The 14,290-nt window shown below is 44.0% G+C and overlaps 1 protein-coding gene across 1 annotated transcript in view; it reads right to left on the minus strand.

Annotated features, from left to right (window-relative positions):
• The window catches only part of LOC115462049 (zinc finger protein 431-like), a 116,244-nt gene that overhangs the window by 34,321 nt on the left and 67,633 nt on the right, over positions 1-14,290 (minus strand). The window contains exons 7-8 of the mRNA XM_030192097.1: positions 3,436-3,539; positions 1,590-1,697 (exon numbers count right to left, since the gene is read on the minus strand). Coding sequence (XP_030047957.1) covers positions 1,590-1,697; positions 3,436-3,539 — 212 coding nt within the window. The remainder of the gene's footprint in view (positions 1-1,589; positions 1,698-3,435; positions 3,540-14,290) is intronic.

A 14,290-nucleotide genomic window follows, 5' to 3' on the forward strand; every position in this document is an offset into this window, starting at 1 on the left:
TGATGAATTTGTGAAATGGCCTCCTGGTGAAGGAAGTGGAGACAAAGACTATCTGAATTCAAGTAAGCTTGGAACAAGTACATAGGCAGATGGGTCTAGAACAAGGCAGAGGTCAAATCTAGCTCTATGTGGTTGCAGCATATTGGAGAGATTTACATTACAAGTAAGTTGACAGGATTGCAACGTCATTCTATGGACAAACTGGAAACCTTGGGGACCATTTGTATGATGGAGGAATAAATTGGACTGTGGGGGACAGGGAGGAGGAGGAAGGTTCCATTTAGGAAGTTAATAGAGGAGAGAGTTGGGATTGACAGCACAGGGTATCCCTTGTGTTGATAGATGGTGAAGAAAGACAGAATTTGGCAATATGTTACTGTTGAGAGATTCCCCTGGATTTTATATATGGTGCCCAGATTTGCATCTCCAAATCTGTGTGCATGTCTGAGATGCACGTGCAGTTTAATTGAATAACAAGCTCTAAACCATAAATAATTGGGTGCAAACAACCTCACACCTGGTAGCTTAAGAAAATTGAATTCTAATTACTAAGAAACAAAATGTAACTGAAAATCACTAGTAACATTTCCTATCTACTCCACAGCACATTGAAAGGATTTTATTATATGTTTAACAAATCAGTACCAACAACAATTTTCTCTGCTGCAATCAGCTGTCACGTTTACTAAACAGGAACTGGGTTTGTGAGCCCTTGGACCACTGCCAAGGAGCAGCAGTGGCAGGCAAAACCACCCCACACCAGAAGCAAGGCAGAACAGACTTACTGGCAAATCCAGGCAAGGTCTCTAGGCAGTCAGCCAGCAAGCAGAAGACAGGTCCAGGCAACGGTTCAAAAGGCAGGCAGCAAGCAAAGCAAAGTCCAGGTCCAGGCAAAGATTCAATAGGCAGGCGGCAAACAAAGCAAAGTCCAGGTCCAGGCAAAGGTTCAAAAGACAGGCGGCAAGCAGAGCAAAGTCCAGGTCCAGGCAAAGGTTCAAAAGGCAGGAAACCAGCAAAACAGAATCAGGTCCAGACAAAGTCTCTCAGGCAGACGTGCACCAGCACCCACATACCATGGCCTAAGACGCAATGCAAAGGCAACCGACTGCAGTCTCTAGGTGATTAATAAAGCCCAGCCACACCTGAGGTGCAGCTGCAGCAAATCTGAGTAACTATGGAGGCTGTTCCCACAGGAGATCTCTAAGGACCAAATATGGGCTTCCTTCCTGTCCTCGTTACTCCAAGATGGCTTCCTATGATATGATCTATTCAAGATGGCTGTACCCCTTGAGCTATCCAAGATGGCTACGACTCTTGAGCCATCCAAGATGGCTGCCGCCATTGATCCAACCCAGATGACGGCTGCCAGAGATAGGAAACCGAAACAGATCTTCCCAAAGACAGAACTACCCCAGAAAGGATAGGCAGAAGCCAGCTCAGAAGCTGACCCACAGAAATCAGGGAGAGGCTGTGAGGGGTCAAGACCACAGATGTGACATCAGCAAGTAGCTTTTCTTTTTCTTTTATCCCCACCCAACTCTCCCTCTCCCTCCCGAAAGGATTTTATTATAAAGGAATTATTGGCTCACTGCTTTTGGTATCAGTATCCTCCTCTCCTCCCTTCAGCTGGTCAATGACAGGAACGTCTTCCATTTTCAGGATCTGTAATGTGGGGTCAGCAGTGGTGACTATGAAGCCTGTAAGAAGAATGGAAAATAACTTCAGGTTAAAAGGACAGCTTAGGATCTAAGAAAAGTAATATTTCGCTATATTGAGATGAAGAGAATTTTATGAGCTCTGAAAATGTAAGTATTCTGGTGGAAGGCGTTAAGAAACTCATTAGCTCTGAAAATGAATCATGACATTCAAACAGTTTCCTACAATACTATGGTAATGAATACACCCTTTCTTATAGAATCCCACCTTTCTGTGACTTGGTACCACCAATATGGATCTTCCTTTTCCCTGCTACTGGCAGTGGGTGGTGTCACAAAACACCTAGCCACTCAACTGGGGCTAACCCTGCAACCACCTGGAAGGTCTGTCCGCAGCCCAGCTCAGGTCCGTCTGGACCCGGGCATGTGCTCTACACTTGCACCTCCTCCCACCAACTGGGTCCTAATCGCCTCTGGGTGAGTCTCCCGCTCTCAAGGTATTCCCCGATGATTTCTAGGACACTGGGGCCACACTCTTAGAAAGCACCCACAGACCCCAAAACACAAACCACTAGGATTCTTAGTCAGTCCAGACAAGCAAAGGCAATAACTAAAGAAGGATTATTGCCATAAAATATTGAACAGTGAACCATATAAACAGGTGGAAAAGAACAGGCAATAACAGATGACTGAATATGGGATCAAATATAAAACTATCTAAACATTTATTAACTACCTAAATAGTACCTGGGGAGTTCAAGAACAAGGTATAGCTGTTCACAGGTAGTCTGTTCACAGGGTCTCAGGAAAAGAGAAACTTCTCTTTCCACTCCCCTATCTGCATCTATAAAAATACCTGACAGAACTAACAGCTTTTGGCAGGAAGAAGAAACTGACAGTTCTGTAACAACTTTAAAAACAAAAGACAATCATCATCTGCTGGCCAAACAAAGGAAATGCTCATCATAAACAACAGCTGTACAATTTTCAAGAATGAAAATTCCCTGTTTTGCCACTTTCCTTTCTCCTAACATGGATACTGGTGGTTACCCTCCCTTTCCTGCTGCTTTGATCATGGGGGCCTCTCTGTCTTCAACATTTTTCTTACATCTATTGAGGCAGGGGGTCTTTACTTCCTCCTCTTGTGTTCCTTTCTGCCTCTCTCCATCCTGCTGATGCCATGTTCAGCCAAGTTGCTTATCATTCCTCACTCTTCCTGCTAATCCCAGTGGGGGCTCTTTTCTTCTTTTCCTCCAGCCTCTTCCAGAAAAGACCATCCTGTCTGCCTCTCTCCAACTAGTGGCAATGCATTCCTCATATAGAACAAAAAACTCACAAGCTTCTGGGAGGGAGAAAAGTTCAGCATTTTGGAGCAGTACTGAAGTCAGAAATAGTGAGAGATACAAGATTTAATAAAGTGAAAAAAGGTGAGACAACAGGTGTTGAAAGAAAATGAAGAGAACGGAGAGAGACGTGTGAAAATGATAGGAGAGAATAATAGAAAGAATGAAAACTAGAAAAGCAGACCTGATAATGAAAGGAGAAAAATAGAAATAAGGAAAATAGAACAAACACATAATCCCCACAGCAAAGGTTAGAAGCAGGAACCATGATTATAATACCTCATTCTCACTGTCCCTGGTCCATAGGAGGTGTCTCTTGTAGCTTGGATTTAAGATAATAATGAGGTGATACAAACTTTTCCTACAAGAAAAAGTTTGTATCACCTCATTATTATCTTAAATCCAAGCTATATCACCTGCTTCAAGCAGTTCCTCACATGTGCCTGTGGTGGTCAGATTTCCTCTTTCCTCAGATCCTAGAGGCTTACTCAATCCCTCTTGCTCAAATCGGATTAATATGCCAGGCTTGACATTGTGGAAGCTTATTATAGCAAAAAGACAATACAATATGTTTTAAAAGGTTACCCCATAACTTTTAATGCAGAGGTGGGCAGCTCCTTTCCTCAAGAGTTACAAATCTTCGATGTGGATGCTGCTACTGCATAAACATAATGGAAGTGTCTGTCATCAAGAGTATTTTTTTTTTATTATTACACAGACTGCTCTTCATCTAGTTGTTATAAAACAGAAATCAGATTCTGCCTGACACCACCAGCTGGAACTCTATTAGGACAGTTTTCAAAGGGATTTGCCATACAAACAAATACTCACCCTCTCATGCATATCCTCTCACTATACAGGCACAGACAGACACACATGCACACTCTTTCTTTTTTTTTTTCTTTTTTATTTATGAATTTTCATTTTACATTCATGCATCGACATAAATTTAGCAATTATAAGAAAAAAACCATCAATATAATTGTTATTTCTCAGAAAAAAATCATACAATGCTTAGACCACAATAATTTTGTCCAAGATCAAAGAAATAAATTAGAAATTTAAAGATTAAGTAAACTCAAGGCAGAAGGGCTCATCTTAGAATGCAGGCCGGTGCATAGCATTATATTCAGAGACTAATTCGCTATTCCTTGCTAGAAATAAACTCTAGAAGTTTCTCAGGTTCAAAGAATGCATAGTTTTGAGAACTACATGCACACCCTTTCTCTCTCGTCTGGTGTTGTGCTGATTTTTCAGTCTTATATTCCTACCTCTTCTCAGAAGTCCCCATCCCAAGGACTGTCACTAGTTCTACTGGCTTTCTCCAAAGCCTGTGGCCTTCAACGCAGCACCTGCAGCTCAGTCCCTCCTTCCTGTGGCTAGAGCAGCCTTCCCGCTGGCTGGGTCCTACCATGGTCTCTGACCTGAAAGGGGGGATCGATGAAGAGCTATAGCGGCTAATCTCGGAAAAATATCCCGATACTTTACCCACTGTTTATTTGTTACATTTGTATCCCACATTTTCCCACCTATTTGCAGGCTCAATGTGGCTTATATAGTACCGTAAAGGCGCTCGCCCAATTCCGGTATGAATAAATACAGTAATGTTGTGGTAGAATAAGGTTCGTGTGTACAGACACATTAGGGAATCGTAGAGAGGAAGAGTTATTACATGTTCCATTACAAGCTTTGGTTTCGTTGTGTTGCAGGGTACAGGCATTTAAGCTGGGTCGGTAGGTATGCCTTTTTGAACAGGTAGTTCTTAATGATTTCCAGAAGTTTAGATGATCATAAGTTGTTTTCACGGCTTTTGGTAATGCGTTCCATAGTTGTGTGCTTACATAGGAAAAGCTGGATGCATAGGTTGATTTGTATTTGAGTCCTTTGCAGCTTGGGTAGGGAGATTTAGGTATGTTCGTGTTGATCCTGTTGTGCTTCTTGTTGGTAGGTCTCTTTTTTTTTTTTGTTACATTTGTACCCCGCACTTTTCCCACTCATGGCGGCTCAATGCGGCTTACATGGGGCAATGGAGGGTTAAGTGACTTGCCCAGAGTCACAAGGAGCTGCCTGTGCCTGAAGTGGGAATCGAACTCAGTTCCTCAGGACCAAAGTCCACCACCCTAACCACTAGGCCACTCATCCACTCTATGAGGTCTGTCATGTATCCTGGGGCTTCGCCGTAGATAATTTTATGACCAGGGTGCAGATTTTGAAAGCAATACGTTCTTTGATTGGGGAGCCAGTGCAGCTTTTCTCGGAGGGGTTTGGCGCTTTCAAATAGCGTTTTTCCAAATATAAGCCTGGCTGCCGTGTTTTTGAGCGGTGTGAAGTTTCTTTATAATTTGTTCTTTGCATCCCGCAAAATTCCGTTGCAGTAGTCTACATGGCTTTAGTACCATTGATTGTATCAATGATTGTAACAGTTGCAAAATGTTTCCCTCGGGAAAAATGGTTTCACGTGTTTCAGTTTCCACATTGAGTGGAACATTTTCTTTGTTATAGATTTCACTTGGTTCTCTAGTGTGAGGATACGGTCGATTGCAACACTGAGAATTTTCAGGCTGTCTGAGATAGGGAGGGTATGATCTGGGGTGTTATGTTGTGGGTTTGTTCGTTATAATGTTATATACCGTTGTATCGCTCCATGGTGGACCGCACATTGAGTATTGTGTTCAATTCTGGTCGCCGCCATCTCAAGACAAGATATAGTAGAATTGGAAAAGGTGCAGCGAAGGGCGACTAAAATGATAGCGGGGATGGGACGACTTCCCTATGAAGAAAGACTAAGGAGGCTAGGGGCTAATTCAGCTTGGAGAAGAGACGGCTGAGGGAGACATGATAGAGGTATATAAAATAATGAGTGGAGTGGCACAGTGTGGATGTGAAGCGTCTGTTCACGCTTTCCAAAAATCTAGGATGGGGGCATGCGATTAAACTACAGTGTAGTAAATTTAAAACAATCGGAGAAAGAATTTTCTTCACCCAACGTGTAATAAACTCTGGAATTCATTGCCGGAAATGTGGTGAAGGGCGGTTAGCTTAGCAGAGTTTAAAAAGGTTGGACGGTTCCTAAGGACAAGTCCATAAACAGCTACTAAACGGGCTTGGAAAAATCCAAAATCCCAGGAATAACTGTATAGAAGTTTGTACTTTGGGAAGCTTGCCAGGTGCCCTTGGCCTGGATTGGCAGCTGTCGTGGACAAGATGCTGGGCTCGATGGACCCTTGGTCTTTTCCCAGTATGGCATTACTATATACTTATGTATTGTATTGGGATGAGAGGATGAGACAGTGTGTTTTTTCTGTGTGTTTTAGTTGAAATGCGTTTGCCCATGAGTCCATGGTATTCAAGCTGAGCTTGATTTCGTTGGTGATTTCTGTCAGATCACGTTTGTAAGGAATGTATATTGTGACATCGTCTGCATAGATGAAAGGGTTAAGGCCTTTGGTTGGATAAGGATTTGGCTAGTGGGGTCATCCAATTAGGTTGAAAAGGATCGGTTGATAGTGGTGATCCTTGAGGTACTCCGCATTCTGCTTTCCACAGTGGTGATATGTTTGAGCTTGATTTCACTTGATATGTTCTGCTTCAAAACAAATAATTAACTAATTTGTAGAATTCTGACAAAATCCGGAGTATGCACTACTCACTTCCTAAGTTCTGCACCTGTCTGCCAAGAACCCTCCTAAACTTTTGGGCCCTAGGAAATGGTGTGCTGGTAAATTTTTAACAACAGGCTCTCTCCCCGGTCCACCTCGGCGCCCCCCGTCCAACACTGCGCCCCCCCCCCCCTATCCACCTCTGCGCCCCCCCCCCCAATTGCAGAGCTGGCTATAGCTGGGGGGGGGGGGGGCAATGCATTACTCTCTCCAGGAAAAAAAAATTAAATGATCCCAGGTTCCAATCTAATTCATGTTTAATATGGGATAAAATGCCATAAATAAGTAAATAAATATAAACTTTTAACGTTCAGCACCTGATTCTCAAAGTGGACATGTTCCAAACACTAATGAAAAATAAAATTATTTTTTTCTACCTTTGTTGTCTGGTGACTTTGGTTTCTCTGATCATGCTGGCCCAGTATCTGATTCTGCTGCTCTCTATCTGTTCCCTTGACTCCAGGGCTTCCTTTCCATTTATTTCTTTTCTTTCCTCCTTTCTTCTTCATTTCTGGTCCTCCGCAGACTTGACTGTACAGTGGATCCAGCTTCTGCCTATTTTCTCCATCCATGTGCATTTTCTCTCCTCACTTCCTTTTCCCTCATCTAATCTCCTTCCTCTATCTTCCCTCCATGTCCAGCATTTCTTCTATCTCCCTTCCCTCCCCTCCATCCATGTCCAGAATTTCTCTTGCCCTCCCCTCCATCCATGTCCTGAAACTCTCCTCTCTCCCCTGTCCCCCTGTATCCATCCATACCCAGCAATTGTCTTCTCTCCCCTGCCCCCCTCTACCCATCCATACCCAGCAATTCTCCTCCCTCCCCTGCCCTCCCCTCCCGCTCCCATTCCGCTCCCATCCATGTCCAACGATTTTCCTCCCTCCCCTGCCCTCCCCTCCCGCTCCCATCCATGCCCAGCGATTCTCCTCCCTCCCCTGCCCTCCCCTCCCGCTCCCATCCATGTCCAATGATTTTCCTCCCTCCCCTGCCCTCCCCTCCCGCTCCCATCCATGCCCAGCGATTCTCCTCCCTCCCCTGCCCTCCCCTCCCGCTCCCCATCCATGCCCAGCGATTCTCCTCCCTCCCCTGCCCTCCCCTACCGCTCCCATCCATGTCCAACAATTTTCCTCCCTCCCCTGCCCCTCCCCTCGCCTGCTCCCATCCATGTCCAGCGATTCTCCTCCCTCCCCTGCCCTCCCCTCCCGCTCCCTTCCATGTCCAGCAATTCTCCTCCCTCCCCTGCCCTCCCTCTCCCATCCATGTCCAGCGATTCTCCTCCCTCCCCTGCCCTCCCCTCCCGCTCCCATCCATGTCCAACGATTCTCCTCCTTCCCCTGCCCTCCGCTTCCATCCATGTCCAGCGATTCTCCTCCCTCCCCTGCCCTCCCAACACATGGCCCAGCAATTGTCCTTCACCCCCCCCCCCACTGTCCCCTCCCACTCCCATCCATCTTTTTTTAAATACCTACTCCGTTGAAGCGCCGCGTAAAGCCCTGCTGCCATCTCTAGCTTTCCCTCCCTGTTGCTTCAGTTCGTGAACTTCGTGCCTTAGTCCCGCCTTCTGACGTATGACGTCAGAAGGCGGGACTAAGGGCACGAAGTTCACGAACTGAAGCAAACAGGGAGGGAAAGCTAGAGATGGGCTGCAGGGCTTTAACGCGGCGTTTCACGGAAGAGGTATTTAAAAAAGATGGATGGGAGCGGGAGGGGACAGTGGGGGCGAAGGACAATCGCTGGCATGTTTGGGAGCGGGAGGGAGGTAAGCATGGCGCCCCTCCTGCCATGCTTACCTCCTGCAATGGAGCCGGCTCGCCCCGAAAGAACAACTGGCTCGCAAGAGCTGTCAAAATTTAACAAGCGGCTCTTGCGAGCCGGAGCGAGCCGGCTCCAGCACACCACATGGCCCTAGGCATATGTCTAGTTTGCCTATGCATTAAGCTGGCTCTTGAGATAAAACAGTTAATGTAGCTGGATTTAAAAAAGGTTTTGACAAATTTCTGGAGGAAAAGTCTATACACAGTTGTGAAGGTAGACTTGGGGAAAGCCACTGCTTATCTCTCACATAAAGTAGCATGGAATATTGCTACTTTTTGAGACCTCAACCATGCACTTGTGAACCTGGACTGGCCACTGGTGGAAACAAGATACTGGGCTAGATGGACCCATGGTCTGACCCAGTAGCCATCATTATGTTCTTACGCATCTAATGGAGCCCCACTTAAGTTGACATCATTGTTGGGCAAAAGCATTTGTTCTATAAGGTTCCTACCATGGTATACAGCTGCAGACGTGGGACCAAGAGCTTGTGCCAAAGGGGTATGACCAAAGGGGAACCCTTCTTTGGAGACCCTTTCGGAGCTGTAAGGAAGACTTCCACCATGTTCATAAGCACATTGGTTATATTCCTTGTTGTCATATGAGGAAATGGGAAAGGAAGGTTTAAAGACTCATAAGTACATAAGTATTGCCATATTGGGAAAGACCCAAAGGTCCATCAAGCCCAGCATCCTGTTTCCAACAGTGGCCAATCCAGGTCCAATATACCTGGCAAGATCCCAAAAAACTACAAAACATTTTACACTGCTTATCCAGAAATAGTGCATTTTCCCCAAGTCCATTTAATAATGGTCTATGGACTTTTCCTTTAGGAAGCCGTCCAAACCTTTTTTAAACTCCGCTAAGTTAACTGCCTTTACCACATTCTCTGGAAACGAATTCCAGAGTTTAATTACACGTTGAATGAAGAAACATTTTTGATTCGTTTTAAATTTACTACATTGTAACTTCATCGCATGCCCCCTAGTCCTCGTATTTGGAAAGTGTAAACAGACACGTCACATCTACCCGTTCAACTCCACTCAATCTTTTATAGACCTCTATCATATCTCTCTCAGCCCGCCTTTTCTCCAAGCTGAAGAGCCCTAGCCACTTTAGCCTTTCCTCATAGGGAAGTCGTTCCATCCCCTTTTTAATTTTCGTCGCCCTTCTCTACACCTTTTCTAAATCCATTATATCTTTTTTGAGATGTGACGACCAGAATTGAACACAATATTCGAGGTGCGGTCACACCATGGAGCAATACAAAGCATTATAACATCCTCATTTTTGTTTATCATCAACAACGACACCTAGATCCCTTTCTTGGTCTGTGACTCCTACTGTGGAACCTTGCATGACATAGCTATAATTCGGGTTCCTCTTTCCCACATGCATCACTTTGCACTTGCTCACATTAAACGTCATCTGCCATTTAGACGCCCAGTCTCCCAGTCTCGTAAGGTCCTCTTGTAATTTTTCAAAATCCTCCCGCGATTTAACGACTTTGAATAACTTTGTGTCATCAGCAAATTTAATTACCTCACTAGTTACTCCCATCTCTAGGTCATTTATAAATATGTTAAAAAGCAGCGGTCCCAGCACAGACCCCTGGGGAACCCCACTAACTACCCTTCTCCATTGAGAATACTGACCATTTAACCCTACTCTCTGTTTTATTATTTATTATTATTATTTATTACATTTGTATCCCACATTTTCCCACTTATTTGCAGGCTCAATGAGGGTTACATAATACCGGAGAGGCTTTCGCAGACTCCGGTGTGAACAAGTACAAAGTGATGATGCAGTAAGATAAGATTCATGTGGAACGATCACATTAAGGAATCGTAAAGTGTAAGAATTGTGGTATGTCCATTACGTACTTTAGTTTTGCAGTTTTTAATCCACAATAGAACTCTACCTCCTATCCTATGACTCTCCAATTTCCTCTGGAGTCTTTCATGAGGTACTTTGTCAAACGTCTTCTGAAAATCCAGATACACAATATCGACCAGCTCACCTTTATCCACATGTTTGTTCACCCCTTGAAAGAAATGTAGTAGATTGGTGAGGCAAGATTTCTCTTCACTAAATCCATGTTGACTGTCTCATTAATCCGTGCTTTTGAATATGCTCTGTAATTTTGTTCTTTATAACAGTCTCTGCCATTTTGCCAGGCACTGACATCAGACTCACCGGTCTATAATTTCCCGGATCTCCTCTGGAACCTTTTTGTGGTTAATAATTTTTTTATTGATGAAATTGTACTTCAACATCATATTTGTATGTGGTTAGACCGAAATCCTGACTGGGAGTCGTGTAGTACTGAGAATTTGTTTAAATAGTTTGTGAGTTGTTTGGTTACCATTCCTTCTGTTAGTTTGGTTATTAAGAGTATGGATGCTACTGGCCTGTAGTTGGTTAGTTCACTGGCACTCTTCTTTGCATCATTGGGTATAAGAGTGAGTAGAATGTTTCCTTTTTCCTTCGGAAAGATTCCAATTTGTAACATATAATTTACGTGATTCGTGAGGTCTGTTATGAATTGATGACGGGCAGATGTCATAAGGTTGGTAGGACATATCTAATTTGCAATGAGATTTAACAAATCTTTTGAGCGTTTGAGAGATAAGATCCTCCGAAAGTGGCTCGAATTTGGTCCAGGTTCAGTCTGCTGGGTATACACCAGGGTCTGGATCTAGACAGTCAAGGAGTGTGGCATAGTCGGTGGTGCTGACTGGTATTTTAAGTCGCAATTGTACGATTTTCTCATTGAAGTATTTTGCGAGATTGTCTGCTCCTGGTGTGTCTTTATTGTTGGCTTGCGATTGGCTGTCGGTGTCTAGTAGTTTATTACGAGGTGGAAGAGTTTGTGTGTGTCTTTGTAGTTCTGTCCGATTTCATTTTTATAAAATATTATTTTAGTTTGCTTTATGGTATATTTATATTTTCTTTGAAGTTGTTTCCAGGCGTTAAGTGTTGGGCCATCTTTCTTTTTATTCCACACCCGTTCTAACCTTCTGACTTGTGTTTTGAGTTTTTTCAGTTCTTCGGTGAACCATGGTGTTGAATTCTTCCTATGTGAGGTTCTGGTTTGAGTTGGGGCAATGTTGTCTAGTATTGTTCTGCATCTGTCGTCCCATTCCAGGAGGAATTGGTTTGTGTCTGCTTTTGTTGTCCATCCGTTGTGGTATACCTGTTGCCAGAATATTACCGGGTCTATTTTTCCTCTTGTGGTGTAGGTTTTTCGTTCTTGTTTGTTGGTTGTGTCTTTCGTTCGCCATGGAAGGGAGATGTATGCTTTCTAGTGGTCTGACCACGGTGCGGGTGTCCATCTTGTATCTGTTAATAGAAGGTTTGAATCTGGATCGAATTTGTGTGTGATAATGGAGTGGAGGAGTGGCCTAGTGGTTAGGGTGGTGGACTTTGGTCCTGAGGAACTGAGTTCAATTCCCACTTCAGGCACAGGCAGCTCCTTGTGACTCTGGGCAAGTCACTTAACCCTCCATTGCCCCATGTAAGCCGCATTGAGCCTGCCATGAGTGGGAAAGCGCGGGGTACAAATGTAACAAAAATAAATAATGTCTAGTGTGTGTCCTTTTATGTGTGTTGGTTGTGTATTTGGTGCATGAAGATCCCATAGTTGTAAGAACTCTTTGCATTCTTTGATGCTTGTTAGGGTGAGATCTTCAAGGTGCAGGTTGATATCTCCTATTATGATAAGGTTTGAGGTAGAAACACAGGTATTCGAGATGAAGTCCATAAAGTGTGTTTGTGAGTCTTGCCAGTTGCCTGGTGGTCTGTAGAGTAGGATTGCGTTGAGGTGTTCCTGCAAGTTTGGGTGATTAATTCTTACCGATGCGATTTCAAGTTGTGGGGTAGAATGGATTCAGCTATGGTTGTGATGGTGAACTCGGATTTATATATTATGGCTATTCCGCCTCCTCTTTTTCCATTTCTTGTCCAGTGGGTGATTTTGTATCCTGGTGGGCATAGATCTAGGATTATGGGGTCTTTAAGGTCGTGGATCAAGGTTTCAGTGATGAATAGAAGGTCAAGTTTGTCTGTAGTAATCCAGTCTGTTATAGTCTCTGTTTTGTTTACTACTGATCTGACGTTTATGAACTCCAGTTGGATTGTATGGTAAGGCTCAGTTTGGGGCGTTGATGTGTTGATTTTTATTAGTTGCCTATTTTTGCACCTTGGGTGATGGAGATTTAAGTATGTACGTGTTGATCTTGTAGTGTTTCTGGCTGGTAGGTCGATGAAGTCTATCATGTATCCCGGGACCTCGCCATAGATGATTTTATGAACTAGAGTGCAGATGTTAAAGTCAATACGTTCTTTGATCGGGAGCCAGTGTAGTTTTTTGAATAGGGGTTTGGCACTTTCGTACCTTGTTTTTCCAAAAATAAGTCTGGCTGCGGTGTTTTGAGCAGTTTGGAGTTTCTTTATGATTTGCTCCTTGAATCCCGCGTAGATTGCATTACAATAGTCCAGGTGACTTAGTACCATTGATTGTACCAGGTTGCGGAATATTGCTCATCATAGTCTCCTTTTTTAAAGTTAAACGCTAATATATTTGATTTCCTTTGTATACTTACTTCAAAGCTAATATCAAATCCGATCATATTATGATCACTGTTATCAAGCGGCCCCAGCATCATTACCTCCCAAACCAGATCATGCGCTCCACTAAGGACTAGGTCTAGAATTTTTCCTTCTCTCGTCAGCTCCTGTACCAGCTGCTCCATAAAGCTGTCCTTGATTTCACCAAAGAATTTTACCTCCCTAGTGTGCCCCGATGTTACATTTACCCATTCAATATCATGGTAATTGAAATCAACAGATACAAAGGAAATTCCTGTAATTGGACTATTATGAAGATAAAATTACAGAACACATAGATAAACATGGTTTAATGGGACAGAGTCAGCATGGTTTCAGCCAAGGGAACTCTTGCCTCACCAATTTCCTTTATTTCTTTGAAGGCCTTAATAAACAGGTCAATAAAGGTGAGCCAGTTGATGTAGTTTATCTAAACTTTCAGAAAGCGTTTGACAAAGTTCCTTATGAGAGACTGCTGAGAAAATTAAAGAGTCATGGAATAGGAGACAATGTTCTGTTGTGGATTAAGAATTCGTTATTGGGGGGGGTCACATGATGCTAGGCTAGCAGGAGGAAGCCGCATGAGAGTGCTCCGCAGCCCCCCATTTTTAAAATCTGACCTCAAGCGCCCTGCAGATTGTTGTAAATTCATTTCTGCAGTGAAGACAGCAAGAAAAGTATACCTGAGGAGGAAAGTGTTTGGAAACGTGCTTACCAGAGCCTCTATGGTGTCAAAGACCCATCGGAAAGATGGAGCACGGGGACATGCTGGAGAAGCAAAGATGGCGGAGGGCGGCTCCGCGGAAGCTCCCACAGTAAGCTCAGCTATGGGCGGCGGAGATCACGGTTAGAAGTCTCAGCACTGTTAGAATCTCCCGGTTGACCAGAAATTGCAGCGCAGCGCAGATAAGTTGGAAAAAATAGATGACACATTGGGAAGTTTGAGGACTGACCTTTCCAACTACCAACAACGGCTTTCAGAAGCAGAAGATAAAAGCCTACAACACGAGGCCGCCATATAAAGAGTTACACAAAAGTTACAGCGTCTGGAATCTAAGTAGAAGACCTGGAAAATCGCGCCAGACGAAACAATCTAAGGCTAGTAGGGATCCCAGAATCAATCAGGGAGACAGACTTAAGATGCTTTTTGGAGTCCTGGTTGCCTAAGGCGTTGGGCCTAAAATCAACGGAAGGGCCCATTAAGATT

The sequence above is a fragment of the Microcaecilia unicolor genome, chromosome 2 (assembly GCF_901765095.1).
Source record: "Microcaecilia unicolor chromosome 2, aMicUni1.1, whole genome shotgun sequence".
Classification (NCBI taxonomy): Eukaryota; Metazoa; Chordata; class Amphibia; order Gymnophiona; family Siphonopidae; genus Microcaecilia; species Microcaecilia unicolor.